The sequence below is a fragment of the Aythya marila genome, assembly GCF_965140915.1.
Source record: "Aythya marila genome assembly, chromosome: 18".
Taxonomy (NCBI): Eukaryota; Metazoa; Chordata; class Aves; order Anseriformes; family Anatidae; genus Aythya; species Aythya marila.
In genome coordinates, this window is record NC_139059.1 from 852,940 (window position 1) to 871,175 (window position 18,236).

At 45.0% G+C, this 18,236-nt stretch overlaps 1 protein-coding gene across 3 annotated transcripts in view; it reads left to right on the top strand.

Moving 5' to 3' along the window:
* The window catches only part of RNF213 (ring finger protein 213), a 52,547-nt gene that overhangs the window by 18,325 nt on the left and 15,986 nt on the right, over positions 1-18,236 (top strand). For all 3 annotated transcript variants that reach the window (XM_082774812.1, XM_082774813.1, XM_082774811.1), the window contains exons 24-42: positions 47-208; positions 653-1,793; positions 3,434-3,627; positions 4,021-4,173; positions 4,865-8,455; positions 9,273-9,409; positions 9,737-9,832; positions 10,228-10,346; positions 10,940-11,050; positions 11,848-11,924; positions 12,804-12,951; positions 13,869-14,004; positions 14,411-14,599; positions 15,052-15,191; positions 15,638-15,792; positions 16,149-16,361; positions 16,758-16,939; positions 17,770-17,890; positions 18,002-18,102. In XM_082774812.1, the coding sequence (XP_082630938.1) occupies positions 47-208; positions 653-1,793; positions 3,434-3,627; positions 4,021-4,173; positions 4,865-8,455; positions 9,273-9,409; positions 9,737-9,832; positions 10,228-10,346; positions 10,940-11,050; positions 11,848-11,924; positions 12,804-12,951; positions 13,869-14,004; positions 14,411-14,599; positions 15,052-15,191; positions 15,638-15,792; positions 16,149-16,361; positions 16,758-16,939; positions 17,770-17,890; positions 18,002-18,102 (7,166 nt within the window). The remainder of the gene's footprint in view (positions 1-46; positions 209-652; positions 1,794-3,433; positions 3,628-4,020; positions 4,174-4,864; positions 8,456-9,272; positions 9,410-9,736; positions 9,833-10,227; positions 10,347-10,939; positions 11,051-11,847; positions 11,925-12,803; positions 12,952-13,868; positions 14,005-14,410; positions 14,600-15,051; positions 15,192-15,637; positions 15,793-16,148; positions 16,362-16,757; positions 16,940-17,769; positions 17,891-18,001; positions 18,103-18,236) is intronic.

Below are 18,236 nucleotides of genomic sequence, written 5' to 3' on the forward strand. Positions count from 1 at the left end.
GGGGAACCTCACCGTGCATCAGCACTGATGACTTACTCTCTGGCAGGTTTCTTTAGACAATGTCCTGCATCTCATCATCCCCGAGAGCTCTGAGGATAACAAGCCATCACGGAAATATTCTCTGGCAGAGCTTCGTGAACTGCAGAACAAACTGATGCTCATGTCAGCAAAGGGAGAGCAAGGCCTGGAGGTGGAGAAGTTCTCTGAGGTCAGATTTCAAACCCAATGGCTTACTGGTGTTGATGCTGGGCTTGCATTTTGCTTCAATATCAGCTTTTAAGACTAGTTTACAGCTGAGTTGCTGGGGATGGACGGTAGAAGACAGATATCCCTACCTCTTTGGTTCCCTGTTAGAACAGCACTAAGCTGGAGACTGGGTAGGGGCCTGGTACCCTCATCCTCTGGCCACATGGGGAATGCTCCTGGCTGGCACAGTTGCTGTGATTGTGTAGGAACCTGGGGATTCCTTACAAGCTTTTTTTGGGATACTGCTATTAAAATCTCCCAGGGAGCCTTTTGTTACTCTACAGGGCCTGATGCACCTGGCCTGAGACCAAAGCCTTTGGGACTGAAAGCATTCCCTCTGGTATTGTGACTGGGACTTGTCTTGGTAATATCAGCTTATTTATTTTTTCATTCTGTTCTCACACAGACCTTTTCCAATGTCCAAAGACTTGCACAGGCCTTTATAGACCTTTATTCAGCTGGGAACATGCTCTTCCGCTCCTGGTTTGCCCAAGTATATTGCTCACCAAAAAACGAGACGTGTGTTTTTATAGACTTTTCTTTGGGACTGATCCCAGTGCTAGAAGGGAAAGGAGAGATGGCAGCTGTGCTCCCAGGCCTCTGCAAAACAATGGAGAGCTTCCTGGAGAGGTGGAAAAGCTTCATGTGTGAAAAGCGATTACAACACTTCTACTTGAACTACTACACTGCTGAGCAGCTGGTCTATCTGAGCACAGAACTGGGACGGGGAGAACCCAGCCAGAATGCCCTGATGATGCTTTCATTCCTAAAACATAACTGCACCGTGGAGGATGTCCTTAGAGCCTCCAGCAGTGAGGTACCCCCCAGCTCAGACAAGGTCGTTTCCGACTTACCTGTGCTGCTGGATGGAGAGAGGGACCTGACCACTCGTCTGGAGTGCATCTGGGAGTGCTACATGAGCAACATGGGCTCCTTCCTTCCAAACTGCCTGGATGTCGATACACTTGGTAGGTGCCTGAAAAGCCTGGCCAGATGGGAGAGAGAACACATCACCAGAGATTTCCCCCAGGATCTTCTGCATGTCGGTCAGCCCAACCTCATCACCTGCCCTCGCTCTGAGGTGCTCACTTCTGCTCTGGCTATTTACATGAATAGCCCCAACCAGCCCCTTCCCACTTTTGATGAAGTTCTTCTGTGCACTCCTCAGACCACTGCTGAGCAAGTGGGGCTCTTCCTCAGGAGATGCCTCATTCACTGCAGAGGAGTAGAGAAAATTTATACGATGCTGTATGCAGATGAGCTTAGTTACGATGTCAGCTGCAGAGCAGAGGCGCTGTTCCAGCGCCTGCAGCGGTTCAACAGCAGCTATCGCCTCATCATTCTGTGCAACTGCGAGAGGGAGCACAGCTACATCCCGTCTGTCTTCAGCCAGTACAAAGTGCACATGATACCCCAGAGGTCGCTAACTGAAATCCAGCAATACCTTCAGCACCACTACAGAGTCACTCAGCCTTCAAACTCAGCTGCTTCTGTGTTCAAGGGCAACATGTGTGTTGGGATTGTATCCTCCAGAAGAGCTGGTGTAGGTAAGTTGTCACATGCAAAGCAGGCTCTGCTGAGTATTGAAAACCAGAGTGAGATTTGTCTTGCCTGGTTTTCTGCTTAATTCATAAGTATGTAGCTAAAAAGAATGATTCAGACTGGAGTGAGGTGATAGGCATCTCTAGGGACTGTTTATCTTGCTGATCTGACACCTTTCTACTGACTTAGATCATTAACATAAACTAGATAGCTGGATAAGGTGAATCTGACCTCCTGAGGTTAAAATATTCCTGCAGGAAAATGTGCATGAGATGGCACAAGAGTTGTAAGCCTGTGTTTTTCTCTTACAGGGTGTGATTGATTGCTGGCTGTGTCTTAATGTAAAAAGCTAGAGGGCATTAAGTGAAACTACTTGGCAGGCAGAAAAGCAAACAAAACGTGGTTCTTCAAACAATGCTTAGTTAATTTGTGGAATTTGCATGATGTTTTGGAACACAAAGCTTTACACGTGCTAGATAGCCATGAGAGAAACATTCATCAAGGGCTACTAAACACAAAAATGCTATCTCTGGCATAGGAGTTTCCCAGCTGCAAATCACTGAAAAAATACTGGGAAAGAGTTGCTGTATGTCAGCTGCATTCTTGCTGTGTTCCTTCGCTGATGACGCCTGTTAGTGACTGGTGGTCTAGTTAGGGTTTCAGCTGTCCAGCTGTGCCTCTGTCCTGTATAAACTTTGTGTACACTAGAAGTGCTTCGTAGTTGTGTAGGAGCATCATCAGACCTTGCTTTTTTCCTTACAGCAGCCTTTCTTGGGCTTTAGTACAGCACCACCTGTGATGAAAAAGATCAGGCCCAAAAGTGGAAGTGTGATACATTATTTTCAAGGGATTAGAGAGAAAATGCAAAATAGTTTTGTTAACAAATTGGATCCTGTGTTAAACCTCATAAATCCAGGGCAGGTCTTGGCTATCACCTGTGGATGACTGCTGCCATGGTTTCAGTCTGGAAAGCTATAAACCTATCTTTTTTGTTGTTTTACAAATCTTTCACACTGCTGAAAGCTTTCATACTGCTGAGAGGTTTGTAATGTGATGAGAGTGGCTTTGGGGCTTCTAAAAGATTGGAAGACATCCAATGCTTTACCCAGATATGTCCATAATGGGGAAGTATCTGAGGAATGGTCCTATCATAGCCAGTTCCTGTGCTACCTGCGGCATAAAGGGTGTGATGGGATGCACAGCACCACAGCTGTAGCCAGTGAACATCAAATGATCTTTCCATTCCATGCATTAATCTGGGGAACAGCAGATGCGGAGTTGGCAAACAACAAACCAAAGCTGTTGGCATTGCCTTAACACTGGCAAAATTAATTCCTACAAGATAGGAAATTTGAGGATGCTTTTCTCTTTGAATGCAATTTTTTAACCATTGTGACTTTGGAAACAGTCACATAATAGAAAAGTGAAAAGTAAAACCTTTTTCAGGTAGTCCAAGTGAAACAAATCCATGTGAATAATGACAGCCTTCAGTAGCCAACAACAGCGATGGCTTTGATTCCAGGCTGCAATTTGCTACTGTTCTAACAAGGCTGGCACTTAAGCATTTGGCTTACTTATATTATGGCTGTGGTGTGATGTATTTGATATTAGTGGTCTAATTCTATTGGTGCTTTTATGATAACAGGGAAATCTCTCTATGTGAGGCGGCTACATGAGAGACTGCAAGCCCAGCAGCCTGACTGCACAGAACTTCTGAAAACCATCAGACTGATTGAACCAGCAGTGGATGAAGATAAAGTGCTCAAATATCTTCTGCCTTTTCTGAAGAGGCAACAACAGACAAAACCCATGATATTCCATTTTGATATCACCTCTTCAGTAAGTACATCCTTTCCACAGGTGACTTGACTAGAAGTCCTGTGTGGGTCCTTGCAGAAGTTTTCTTTAAAGTTTTTTTTTTTTTTTTCTTAGTAAGCCATTTCACAGGACATGTTTTCTAATTATTGTGTAAGGATGTAACCTAAAGAACTCTTTTTACTGCCGAGGTGGCTGAACAATAGAACAGGTTGCCCAGAGAAGTTATAGAATCTCCGGTCTCTGGAGATACTGAAAACCTGACTGAATATCTTCTTGGACTACCTGCTCTAGCTGAGTCTGCTTTGGGCAGTGGGTGATCTCCAGACTTCACAGAATCACAGAACAGCTGAAGCTGGAAGGGAAGTCATCATGACTAAATAAAAAGAAAATGACTTTGTCTTTTTCTAATAATAGGTACAAAGTGGAGTTCCCGAATTTCTATTCAAGCTGTTGGTTTTGCAGTACCTGACAGATATTAATGGCAATATGTGGCTACGACAGAAGTGCCATTTGTATATCATTGAAATCCTTGAGGTGTCACCGCTGCCAAAGGAAGGAGCAAGACGTGTATGTACACAGCAATACTTGATCTCTTTTGAATTTCTCAGTCACTTTGCACAAATGTTTGTATATAGTTAGAAATGAGTTGTAGAGAGTATAACAGTAAACATAGCGTAGGGATTCCCTGTTTGTATCAGGGTGTACTGTGCATCTCCATTGTGAAGTGGTGTCTGGTGTTGTACAAAGTGGCATTAAAACCCAACAGTAAATTATACCTGTTTTTTTTTTTTTTTTTTTTTTTTTGGGGGGATTATTCATATTTGAAGGCCTGTTAGTCCAAACTCTGCTAACATTTATCGGAAAGATAAAAGTGCAAAATCTAACCTCCCTCGTGTTAGTTTGCATGTCTGAAAGTACTAAAATGTTTATAAGACCAGAATGTAGAAGTGAGAGGGATAAATAACAAGTTTCTTGGATTTAATTTTGTTTTTTTCTTGAGGTAGCACTGAGAAGGGGTTGGGGACAACAAAGCACTAATATTACAGGAAGGGGACTCTAAAAAATAGGTTTAATTGTTGTGATACACTTCAAGTGTATCATCAAAAACACGGGAAAAAAATGTCATGGTTATACAGGCTAGCTGCTGTTATTCAGTTAGGTCTGTTATCTTAGGCAAGAGTAGTGCGAGAGCAGATTGAAACAAGTGAAGGTTAAGGCTACAGATTTGTGATGACATTTTTTCTTCTTCTACTTCCAGATACCATTGAGCCAGAAGTATAATTTCCTTGATGTGTTCCCTAAAATAACATGCAAGTCTCCCAAGGAGGTGCTAGAAATGGAGACACTTGGGAACCGGTCCAGGGATGTTTCAGACCCAGGAATGGATGAGGAAGAATTTTATAGTGAGGCTTTCCAGAGACCTTTCCAGTATCTGAAAAGATTTGACAGTGGGTGCAATTTGGATACATTCTGTTACGAAGCACACTCTGTGGAAGGGAGCCCTGCAGAATGCCTGCAACAGTTCCTCCTGCACTGCGGGATCCTGGATCCCTCCTGGTCAGAAATCCGGAACTTCGCATGGTTTCTCAACATTCAGCTGAGGGACTGTGAGGCTTCTGTATTTTGCAACCCTGACTTTGTCCAGGACACGCTGCAAGGTTTCAAAAGCTTTGTTGTTGCCTTCATGATTTTGATGGCAAGAGATTTTGCAACACCCTCCCTACACATTTCTGATCAAAGTTCAGGAAGGCAATCCTCCAGCCTGGAGAATGTTGCAGAAGATGATCTTCTTCCTTTCCGCATTCGGAAGAAGTGGGAGTCAGAGCCTCATCCATATTTGTTTTTCAATGATGATCGCGTGTCCATGACTTTCATTGGCTTCCACTTTCGGCCCAACCACAGTATGGGTGTTGATGCAATTAATCCTTTGAATGGCGAAATAATCAAGAGAAATGTCATGACTTCACAGTTGTATAGTGGTTTGTTACTCCAAAGAGTTCCCTTTGATATTCCATTTGATACCTTGTCCCGTCATGAGAAGCTAGAGAGGCTTTGCATGGTTTTGGGAATCTCCTGGGTAACAGACCCTGATGAGACATATGAACTCACAACAGACAACGTGCTAAAAATCTTGGCTATTGAGATGCGATTCAGATGCAACATCCCAGTTGTCATCATGGGAGAAACAGGCTGTGGGAAAACAAGGCTTGTCAAGTTTCTGTGCCAGTTACGCAGAAGCTACGTAGAAGTAGAGAACATGAAGCTTGTAAAAGTTCACGGAGGTACTACTGCAGAGATGATTTATGCCAGGATTAAAGAAGCAGAAGCCCTTGCTATAGCCAATAAGAAACAGCATGATTTGGACACAGTCCTTTTTTTCGATGAAGCCAACACAACAGAGGCTGTGAGCAGCATCAAGGAAGTTCTGTGTGACCGCACAGTAGAAGGGAAGCCTTTAGTCTCTTGCTCTGGTTTGAAGATCATAGCAGCCTGCAATCCTTACCGTAAGCACACACCAAAGATGATTCAGCGCTTGGAATTAGCTGGGTTGGGCTACCGTGTCAAAGCAGATGAGACAAAGGATAAGCTTGGATCCATTCCACTGAGACAGCTTGTGTACCGGGTCCATGCACTCCCACCTAGCATGATCCCATTAGTGTGGGATTTTGGGCAGCTGAATGACTTAACTGAAAAAATGTACATACAACAGATTGTACAGAGAGTTACTGAATGCATCCCGATGAGCAAGTCTGAAGCGGAGGTAATTACAGAAGTGCTTTTTGCTTCTCAGCAGTACATGAGGCAGAGGGATGATGAATGTAGCTTCGTCAGCCTGCGGGATGTGGAGCGCTGCATGGAAGTTTTCAAGTGGTTTCATAAGCACAGTAAATTACTGCTGAAGGAGCTGGAGAAGTACCTTGCAGAAGAGAGAGCTTCAAAGAGCACTGAGAGAAACACCGTTATCTGGTCCTTAGTGTTGGCAGTTGGAGTTTGCTATCATGCGTCCTTGGAAAGGAAGGAGGCATATAGGAATGCTATTAGCCAGATCCTTCCAGAGCCTTATGATGCTCAGAAAAAGATTTTGGAAGAAATCACCCTGATGCAGGACTTGTTCCTGAGTGGCGTGTACCTCCGAGACACCATAGCAAGAAACTTGGCCTTAAAGGAAAATGTCTTTATGATGGTCATCTGCATTGAGCTGAAAATCCCTCTTTTTCTTGTTGGTAAGCCTGGGAGCTCCAAGTCCCTCGCAAAAACCATTGTGGCTGATGCTATGCAGGGCCAAGCTGCTCATTCAGATCTGTTCAAGGACCTGAAGCAGATCCACTTGGTGTCTTTTCAGTGCAGTCCTCTCTCCACTCCAGAGGGAATCATAGGCACTTTCAAGCAATGTGCTCGATTCCAGGATGGCAAGAACCTGGATGAGTATGCCTCTGTGGTGGTTTTGGATGAGATTGGGCTGGCAGAAGATTCTCCCAAAATGCCCTTGAAGACTTTACATCCGCTTTTGGAAGATGGCTGCATAGATGATGTCCCTCTTCCTCACAAGAAGGTTGGCTTCATTGGAATTTCCAACTGGGCTTTGGACCCTGCTAAAATGAATCGAGGCATTTTTGTCTCACGTGGTGACCCCAGCAAAGAGGAGCTCATAGAAAGTGCAAAGGGGATTTGTTGCTCAGCACGAGGGGCTCTGCAGAAGGTTGAACAGTATTTTCATCACTTTGCAGATGCATTTGAAAACATTTGCAAGGTCCAGGACAGGGAATTCTTCGGTCTGCGTGACTACTACAGCCTCATAAAGATGTTCTTTGCGTTGGCTAAAAACTCTGAAAGTGAGCTGACACCTCGAGACATAGCTGAAGTTATTCTTCGTAACTTCAGTGGCAAAGACGATATCAACGCCTTGGAAATATTCACTTCGCAGCTACCAGAAAAAGGAGAAATAAATGCTCGTGATATCAGTAGGATTGAGCTGGTGCGACAAAATGTTTACAGCAGTGGAGAGGATGGGGATTGCAGGTACCTGCTGGTGCTGACTGAGAATTATGCAGCACTGCAGATCCTTCAGCAGGCCTTTTTTACTGCCCGGCAACAGCCAGAAATTATCTTTGGCTCCAGTTTCCCGAAGGACCAAGAGTATACCCAGATATGCAGGAATATCAACCGTGTAAAGGTTTGCATGGAAACTGGCCAAATGGTAGTGCTTCTCAACTTGCAGAACCTTTATGAAAGCCTCTACGATGCCCTTAACCAATACTACGTGTACCTTGCTGGCCAGAAGTATGTTGATTTGGGACTGGGCACCCACCGGGTGAAGTGCCGAGTGCATCCCAAGTTCCGCTTGATAGTCATCGAGGAGAAAGACGTGGTGTACAAGCACTTCCCCATCCCGCTGATCAACAGGCTGGAGAAGCACTATGTGGATATCAGTACGGTCCTGGACAAGGAACAAAGAGAAGCCGTGAGAGAGCTGAAGAAGTGGGTGCATGACTTTACCACCGTCAACACAGAAGAGCACTTCATGAGCAAGCAGAAATACAGCCCTTCTGATGTGTTTGTGGGCTACCACTCAGACACCTGTGCCTCGGTGGTCCTGCAGACAACAGAGCGGCTGAAGGCAGCGTGTCCCCCCGAGCAGCTCATGTCACGTGTGAAGGCAGAGGCGCAGCTGGCGCTGCTCAACTGTGCCACCCCGGACTCGGTGATCCGTTTCTGCAACTCCGTGAATTTGCATATGGCCAATTCTCTGGCAGACACGTACTTCAAACAACAGCAGCACATGTCTTTTGCAGACTTCCTCCGAGCTCATGTCCACAGCGGGTCTCAGTGCCAAACACTCTTTACAGAGGTGAGCGTCCTGCAGAGTCCTCAAAGCAGCCTCTGCCTGCGCTGAGGCTTTTAGTTGGTATTGCTGGTGCTGCACTATGGCCATGTGAGTAAACTTGATAAGTCTTGCTACTCAGTGCCCAGATGTACGAGCTGGGTATCTCAGCAGCTGTTGTTACATCTCCAAGAATTCAGTGTGCGAAGCAGCATAGGATGCTTCCTGACAAGCGGGAGTTCTCAAGGAATTTGAGCGGCTAAGTGTCTTTGTATTTCAGAAGTAGTTCTTTGAAATTAGTGTAGTTCTCCATGTGCACAGCCAGCAAAACAGGCTGCTGGCTGCAGAATAATCACCGGGAGCCTTTGAGTATGTCTATGTCTGCCTCTCATCATAATGCTACAAAAGGCTTTAACCCAGCTGAGCTGCAGGGAGCCAGAGATCCCAGGGGCTCTTACTGGGCTAGTTCTGGTTTACTTTTTTGCCTCATGCCAGAGCTAAAGAACTTCAGCTAATGCTGGCTGGAGAATTTCTCCCTCTTCAGCCCTCAGAGAGGGAGGCAATGCTCTGTTTCCTGGGGCTGGACGTGCTGCTCCTTGAGAGCACTGCCTCTTAGCTGCTCCACAGCCCTGCACCGACAGCACCACGAGACTGTGTGCACCTGCCCAGCAATGGCCCTAGCTTGGTGGAACAGTGCCTGTTGTCTCTTTGTGTACTAGCAGGTCAAATAAATGGCTGTTTGGGTGCAGTCCAGCTCTGCAGCAAGTTAGCAGTGTCTGGGAGCCCAGGCAGTTGAGTCTCTGCTGCCTTCCTAAGCTTCCAAACCTGTGTCTTGCACTCCCAGGTCACCACCTTCTCGAGGCTTCTCACTAGTGCTGACTCTGCTTGTCTGGAGAGAGAAGTGCAGGATAAAGCACAAAGGCCTAAGATCCTGTTCCTGCAGCAGTTTGACACGGAGTACTCGTTCCTAAAAGGGATCCGGTAAGTCAGGGCTTGCATTGTCTCGCTCTGAGTAGCGTGTCACCTGGGTGGAAGATACATTGGTGGGACGTTTGGAGTAACATACTGAAATGGGAGGTGAGAGGCCATGCAGCACTGAACTGTGGATGGGCTCAATGCAAAACTGTATTGCTTCCATCATACTGGAGCGTGAGATTTGTTTTTAAAGCTATGCCATCCGTACAGGATGGATGTTTTAATTTCTTTCTGGTTGCAGCAGCCAAAGGCAATCTGAATTAGCAACGTCTAGTCTCTTATGTTTTGGTGTTACACTTAGTGACTTATTTTAACTCCCCTTTCACTTTTTAGAGATTTCCTTGAAGCTACATCAGGAAATAAAATCCTTATTATTCAGGCAGACTTTGAAGATGGCTCTCAAAATGCCCAGCTCATCGCCTCAGCCAAGTAAGTCAAGTGTGAAGTGATTCCCAGCGAGCTGTTCTACGTGGAGGCTCCTCACCCCCATTTGATTATTAGTGCCATTTTGGGGGGGACTTCAGGATCAGGAACGTATAATCCTCTGTTACTGCTGCAGTAGAGTGAAACTGCGAGCGTTAATTATACATGGAATAACAATTCATAACTGAAGTCAAAATAAACTAGTACTGGGCTGGCTGAAGTCATCAGCCAGTCCCCTGTGAAGTGAGAGCTCTCGCTGTTGGCTGTGTAATTGAGTAGAGGAACGGAGCGACTTATGTCTGTACAGGGGAAGGAGTGTGCCCTCGCTGACAGAGGAAGGGATTGTGGCCTTGACTTTTGTCTGTCTGTGGTCTGTCAACAGTATTTCCTCTTTGTTGTAGATACACTGTTGTTAATGAAATCAACAAGGTGGACTTAGGAGAAGCCTCTGTCTTCGTTTACTTTATTATGAAGCTTTCTCGGGTGGAAGGAGGAACGTCCTACGTAGGATTCCACGGAGGTGGGTTTTGCTGCATGTGGCTCCTCACTCTCAGCTGGTTGCAGACAAACATCCTAGAGCAAGATTTCTCCAATTCACCTCTTTTTAACGCTTAAAATCTGTAATCAGTGTGGCCTCTGGCTTATCAGAAATGCTTCCTTTATCCATGGGGACTGGATTCCATGGGAGGGGACAGGGCCTTGAAGTCCTGGTCCCCATTGTGAGAGCATTTTGCCTTGCCCATTGACAGATGAATCATCTTTCTAGTCAGCTGGAGAACAGCAAACAAACATGAGTCAAACTGCATTTGCATTACTGTCCTACAGGAGTCTCTTGAGCATGTGCTGGTGTTCGCTTTCAGCAGCAAGCTCTCTGCTGTGTGTGGAGGGCTCTAAGAGCCTCAAAGCCCCTGTAGCATACATGCTCTGTCAGGGCTGTGTGTGTTGTTATGTCCAGAGCAAATCACTGCTTTACCTTTCTACATCAAGCAGTGAGAATAAGCAAACTCTGAATCTGAACTCCTAGTTTACAGGTAAAGGAAGCTTGTTGAGAAGCTCTTAGAGAAAAGCATGCTGCACGCACAATGATTTTTTTTTTTTGTCCTGTGTCTTTAGGTCTGTGGCAGTCAGTGCATATAGATGATCTCCGCAGATCTAAGGACATGATCTCTGATATGGCTGCCCTGCAGAACCTTACCATCAGCCAGATGCTCTGTGAGGATTCAGGTAAAACCAAGGGTGAGCTGTATGCAAGCTGTGCTAGCCAGTGGTGTCAATATGCTAGCAGGGAAAAATGGAGAGATGCCAGCCCAGACTTGGTACTAGTAGATCCTGTGCTGGGTACAGCATATCTAGGTATTTTCACTGTTCGGTGTCTTAGGTTTTGTAGGGATCACTATGTGACTATCAACTTGTGTTTCTACTTAGTTTATTGCTGCAAGGTTTTCGTCATCAAATTTGATAGTTTTGACAGTCAATTTGATAGTTTTCCCATTTTCTTTTGAGAAAAATGCAATATTTGCACTGCTCAGCACCCTGGCTGTTACATCTCAGAACAGTGAGGCCCAAAATGCAGCCAGTCCATGTGCAGCAACTCGAAAAGGAGGGCTAACACTGCACATGGCAGAGACTATTGACAAGGCGTCACCCAGAGAGTATCTCACTTGCATCAGTATAAATCTGTTCACCTAAACTAATAGGAAGATTAGAAGAGACTTTCTCTTTCCCCTTAGTTTTTTCTTACATTCTTTTTCCTTTCACCAGACTAATTCACAGTAGCGCAAGGACTCTGTTACAGCCTAGTGCATTAGCTCAGTGTCACATTTCTTTCAGTTCTTGCTGCATGAAGTTTGACAGCCCTAGCAGAGGTGTGTTTAGAGATGGATCTCACCTATTCGTGTAGGTGACGATGGATCTGACAGATGTTCTGCCGCTCTTGGATGCAGTTACTAAACAAACTCTTACCTAACTGATACAACAATGTACTGCTTCTTTCTAATAACAATTCTACACCTTGGTTGCAGCTCTACCTGCTAATGGAGAAGAGGAAGAAAATGAGATGGAGGCTGAAGCATCGGTGCCAGAAACAGAGCGCTTTGAGGTCAGTTCTGAGTATTTGTTTGCTTCTCAGCTGTCAGTGTGGCTTGGCTCTTTGTCATCCATAGGTGCAACATACCGTTTGCATCCACGCTCACTTGAAATCCATCAGGACTATTATTTGAATCATGAATGTTGATGGGACACAGATTTATCCTCCCCTGCCATCCAATCAAAATTGTCATCACTAAAGAAACAAACCATTCTAAGGGCCCTATAATTCCTTAGCTGATTCATATTCCTAATTCTTGAAAACCAGGTTTACAAGCTTCTGCTGTCTCTGTGGACCTTGAATCTGAGAACTGTGATTCTGAGCCTGCTACGTCAGCTGTTTGCTTTCTGTTTGGGATGTGCATTTGAAACTGTTCTGGAGTTGGCTGTGGACTCTGCTGTGCTACAGTTGTGTTAAGACTGGCTTGTGCTCCTCAGGTCAATGTGATGCCAGAGGATGCCCAGTAACTGCATGGGGCTTTTGACCCCCCTAGTGCCTAAGCATCTCACAGGGAGTGCATATATGCCCCCATTCCAGTAGGGTTTATAGCTTCCACTTCTGAACTGCTGATTTTTTTCCCTGTAGGAATCTAATCTTCATACAAATGCTATTTAAAATAGCAAATAATAATAGCAAATTAAAATAGAAAATGCTATTTAAAATAGCATTTAATTTAATTTAAAAGACATTTTAAAAGGGCCACAAAAGTCAAAATGTGTACTTGATTGCAAATTAAGAACTTAGATTTGCCTCCAGAGATGTTAGAAGAACTGTGACACGAGAAGCACCAAGCGTTTTCTAGAGAGCACTGTAATCTTTCAGATGGATGTGTTGTGGGCAAGAGTATAAAACCAAATAATGATAAACTTTTTTCACACTGCTTCTGGGAAGGATGGAGTCCTGGACACCACTGTACTGCTGAGGAGCTGTGTACAAAGTGCAGTGGGAATGCTACGGGACCAAAATGAAGATCTTAGTCGCAGCAGAAAGCGAATTGAGATTCTCCTTAGCCTTCTATCCAAAGAGGATGTCTTGAAAGGTATGTGCTCCCTGGCTGCAGCTGGTGGTGTCCCTGAACACCGATCTAAGGCACCACCAATACATGTAAGTTAATTCAGTGGGAACATAAAGGACAGTGGTTCTTGCTGTAGTGTAGACATGGCAGAACTCCCCGGTGCTCTTCTCAGAGCATCTGTGCTCCAGTCTGTCACTCCTTTTCTGGTTGTAGGGCTTCACCAGGCCCTTCACCAGCTTTGTAGCCCTTCTGTGGGCACGCCCCAGGGCCTCGATGTCCTTCTGGTAGTGAGGGGCCCAAAGATGAACCCAGCACTCGAGGTGCAGCCTCACCAGAGCAGAGCACAGGGGGACGATCACCTCCCTGGTCCTGCTGGCTGCACTATTCCTGACACAACCAGGATGCCGTTGGCCTTCTTGGCCACACTGCTGGCTCGTGTTCAGGCAAGCAGCAATCAGCACCCCCCAGATCCTTTTCCTCTCCACAGCTTTTCAGCCTCTCTGCCCCAAGCCTGTAGCATTGCATGGGGTTGTTGTGACCAAAGTGCAGGACCCAGCACTTGGCCATGTTGAACCTCATCCCTTGGCTTCTGCCCATCGACCCAACCTGTCCAGGTCCCTCTGCAGGGCCTTCCTACCCTCTGGCAGACCGACACTTCCCCCCAGCTTGGTGTCATCTGCAAACTTACTGAGGGCACACTCTGTTCCCTCATCCAAGTCATCAGTAAAGATATTAAAGAGCCAATTAAAGACCCAACACCCGCCCCTGGGGAAACACACTTATGACCGGTGGCCAGCTGGATTTCACTCTGTGGCTGGTAGCTGGCTGTTCACCACTGGTTGATTAGTGAAACAGCTGTAAAATGCTGTTCTTGGTGAGATATTTGTGTTCTGATCCAAGGCCAGTTGAAGAAAAAATGCAAGTTTCTTGTTGTTTTCTAGCCTCTTTCCTGAAGATAACAAAGGCTCGTCTCTCCAACCTTTTGAAGAAACAAGAAGAAAATTCCTTGTACCACAAAAATTGGGTGCTTCGGGAGGCTTCCAACCTAAGTGCTCTTCAGGAGGCTGGCACCTTCAGGTGAGGACGGCAGCAATATCTTGTAACCTGCAGGTTTCCAAGGAAAGTTTGCAAATGGCAACAGTGCAGCAGAGACAGCAGTTTTGTGGAATCTTAATATTTGCAGTGTCAGTCTCCAGTTTGTGGTGGAATTTCTCTTGGCTTCTGAAGGAGGGTGACTTACAGCTGAATGGGCTGTACTGGAAGAGAAATGCTGGTGTGCACAAGTGCTCTGAATTAAACAGTGGGATTACAGGCGAGCTATGAGCGAGAGAAGTGTAGGGGTTTTCTTCTCCCCCCTTGTAAAGGTAGCATTAGGACTCTCACACACTAATGTCAGCAGTTTTTCAGCACAACCACGTCCTGATTTGCAGATATTATTGTTCATCTTCCCTCTTGGTTTCTTGGTCTCTTTCTGACCCCAAAGGCACACCTTGTGGAAGCGAGTCCAGAACGCGATCACTCCATTCCTGGCTCTCCTGATTGCTGTCATAGACAGAAATGGCAATCTGGAGCTGTTGGTCAGGCCGACACCTGAATGGGTGACAAAGCTGTGGATGTTCATCTTCAGTGATACAAAACTTCTGACTATCCCTTACAATGTGGGTAAAAACAGGTGAGCTCCTGGAGAGAGCAGCAGGAGGAATTGGCTGGCAGCACTGAGACCCAGTCCTCCACTGTTTTTAAATCCATGTGGGAGATTAACACTCTTGGTTGCTCTCCTGTGCTGTGCTGAAGGTGGCAGGGCTGTTCTCAGGGACTTCAGAAGTCTCTTCTTTCTACCTTATCTCCAGTACTCCTGGGCTTTGCTCTCTAGCTCCTGGCTTGCTCACACTTCTTACCCATCCCTTGAAGCCTGCATGTCCTGCCACAGTCTTTTTGCTAGGGAATGCTTACTCAGTAAGTCCTAATGCTATGCAATTGGCAAGATGAGGTCTGTTAATGAGTCCTTCTGTTCTTTTCCCCTTCTAGGGCTGATTTCTTGCTTTCTGAAGCTTCCTGTCTCTGTTGTCTGAATGCATTTCCCTGGCAAAAGCCTGGTATGTTACTGACCTTTTGATCTCATAGCTCTCAGACAGAGATAATCCTGGTGCAGAACAGCATGATGGTGTCTGCTGATGCTGGGAATGGGATGCCCTTCAGCTGGAGGATAAAGGAGTATTTGGACGAGATGTGGCTGGAAACTCAATACATCCAAAACATCGAAGGTGAGTGCTTGGCATGAGCTCACAATGCAGAACAGCTCCATCCGTCTGCCTCGTAAACTCCGGGCTATCACTAGCACACCTCTACCTTTCCATGACCCTGGGATCACCTTCAGTCCCTCCGTACTCATACAAGCCAGCAGAGCTTTGTGCAACTAGCTTTTCTTTGTGCTTCTCAGTATTAATATTTCTTGCATTTTCTGTGCCCTTGTCATCAACTTTTGGTATTTCCACAGCATTTTGAAGACAAGATTGAGATCCAATAAATAGGGCGATGATGCCTGGGCAGAGAAGGCCTGGCCTCAAATTCCTTGTTAGCCTTCTGAATGAGGGGAATGCTGCATGCACTGAAACAGTGATTGATTATGTGTCAGTTTCCTTAGAATAGAAGCGTATCAAACCCAGCTTCCTCCTAATATTCAGCTTTTCTCTGTATTCTCGTTTTCCAGACCAAGCTGAGAAGTTTGTGGATATCTTCCAGAAAACTGCACTGGGAAAATTTATCTCTTCTCTGACTGAGGAAGAAAGGCAGATGCTGTTCCAGTGTTATATCACAGACTTCATTGTCTTGACCATTAATGTGTCCTCCCAAGAGGAACTGCAGGTCAGTGTCTGGAACAAGAACTGGAAACTCTGTATAGAGGGACGGGTGTGATGGCTGTGAACATTCTCTTTTGTGTCAATCTCTCCTCCTTGGGCTAAATCCTCCTCTCAGACTAACAGCAAGCTAGCCACAAAGCAGATGTTTGACACCGAGTAGCTGCTGAAATTGCTGAGGCCCTACTCAGAAAAGCACTTCCATAGGAGCAGCTATAGAAATGGCCACGTTATTTGAGGCTGTCTTTGTAAAGTACTGATTTTATTTTTTTCCAGATAATTTTGTCAGGGTTTCTAATCCAAAATTACTTATGGAAGTATATATATTTTTAATTTTGATTCATTTTTTTCCTAACCTTTCAGTGTCTGCAAATTGCCTTCTTATCCTGTATAAATGAATGGAAAGCAACATCTCCCAGAAGAGAGGATACAGTGCCATGCTTGCCTTGGGTCCACCTTGGATACAATCAGTTCAAGAGCCGTCTGCAGAACTTCTCTAGGATCCTGGCTGTACACCCCAGTGTCGTTGGCCCCCTTATGAAGCTGAAAGGACAAAGAATGCAATGTTCAGAGATGGTAGAGTCATTACCAGACATTTTGTGATCCTCAACCCTAACAAAGAGCTGTCTTCACTGAATTAGCTTGTGTTCAGTCTCCATTTGATTTCAGATAAAATAAAGTGGGAAGCACAAGCTCAGTCAGAATTCTCAGTATTAAGCATAGCCTGTGATATTATCATTTTTATTAGTAGGGTTTAAAACCATTTGCTATGTTTTCACATCAGCTTAATAGGGTGTGCTAATGATCTGAGCCACGAGCATATGAAAATTCCAGAGCTTAAGATGATCAAGTAGAACATTATTCAGTATAACACCTGCCATAGCAAACCAGATTGAGAGCCCAATACAGAGTTTATAAATAATTCTGACATGCTGCTGCTGCATTATACTTACATCCTGTGTGTGCAACTAGGTTTCAGATGTGTTAGCTGCAATAGTGTGTGCTGAAGAGCTGGAGAATCAAGTGCAGACAGCAATTCCAGCCACCTGGCTGCAGAAAGTGAAAAATCTTCAAATGCCAATTGAATTTCTTTGTAAAGAAAATGATTTACAGAGGAGTGGGAGTCAGTGCCATCAACTGCTAAAAGAACTCAAGTAAGTACTGCATATCTGCTCACAATCTTGATCTTTGCCTTGCTGTTAATAAGGGTATCGGTACAGGCTGAAAGCTGCTCTGATGCTGCTTTTCTCAGATGAATACTTTGCAAACCTTTCCAGGTTCCAGCTTGGCTCAGTTAGTTATTAAGCACTAAGAGCCATATCTTTATTTCTGTCCTTACACAGATGCTCCCCCTAAATCTAGCAGTGTTATCCCATACACTCCAGCTAAGTTTAGTGCTTATTTAAAGCACTCATTAAATTGCCATTAATCAGCAATATTGTCCCACTTCATCCCATGTGCATAAAGCCTGAGAGATGGGGAACTTTGCATCTAAGACAGGAGTCTTGTCTCTTGCAAGATGGGCCAAGGCAACTACACCAATTTCTCACAGACCTTGTTTAGTTTAACCTAAGTGAAGAAAATTTAGTTAACTCACAAAAAAAAAACAAAACAACATACTTTCTATTTTAATAGAAGTTTAAAGTGTAGAAGAGTGAGGTCATTGTGGTGGCCTTTGCTCTGCAGGAAAAAGACAGCTGCAGGAGGTCTCTGTTCTGCTACAGGACAGAATCATATGCCATAAGCTCACTGTGTGAGGTACTGTTACATGTTTTGTCCTTGACAAGAAGCCAGGCTGTGGTTCAGAGGTTGATAACCACAGGACATACATAAAAAGTTGCATGAGAAGTGTAGTGGTGAGCATGAAAAGCAGTGAGATCATTAGACTGACCTGATTGTGCTTTCATTCATACTCATTGCACAGTCAAGTGTCAGCTCTCATCTCATAATTGTACTTTTTGAAATCACTCTCTCCTTCCCACAGAGTCTACTGGAACCGGGTTTTCTCCATGTCTCTGTTTGTAGAACACGTGTTATTTGGTATCAATACTTTGCTGCCAGAGTTTGAGAATTTAGTGAAAAAATATACTTTGCTTCTTGCCAAGGTAAGCCAAGATGTGATTTTTATCCCTTTCTTGTGTGCTTCTGCTGATCATGTGTATTCTTGTCTGTGGTAGTAGAGCTGAGTCATTTAGCTTTGCCCTTTTCTTCTGCAGTGTTTTCAACGGGATTCAGACATGAAGACTCATCCGACTTTTGTTGCAGTGATGAAAGTACTGTGTGAATGTAAGGAGGAAGTCAGCCACAGGCTCTACAGGTAGTGACATTGAGACAAGTCACAGGGTCAAGTAGGAATATTGTCTGTATTGCCTCTATTTCTGGACATAAAAAGTGTTGCATTTGACACAATGAAAGCCAAATGAAGAACAATATCTTCTATTTTATTCCACA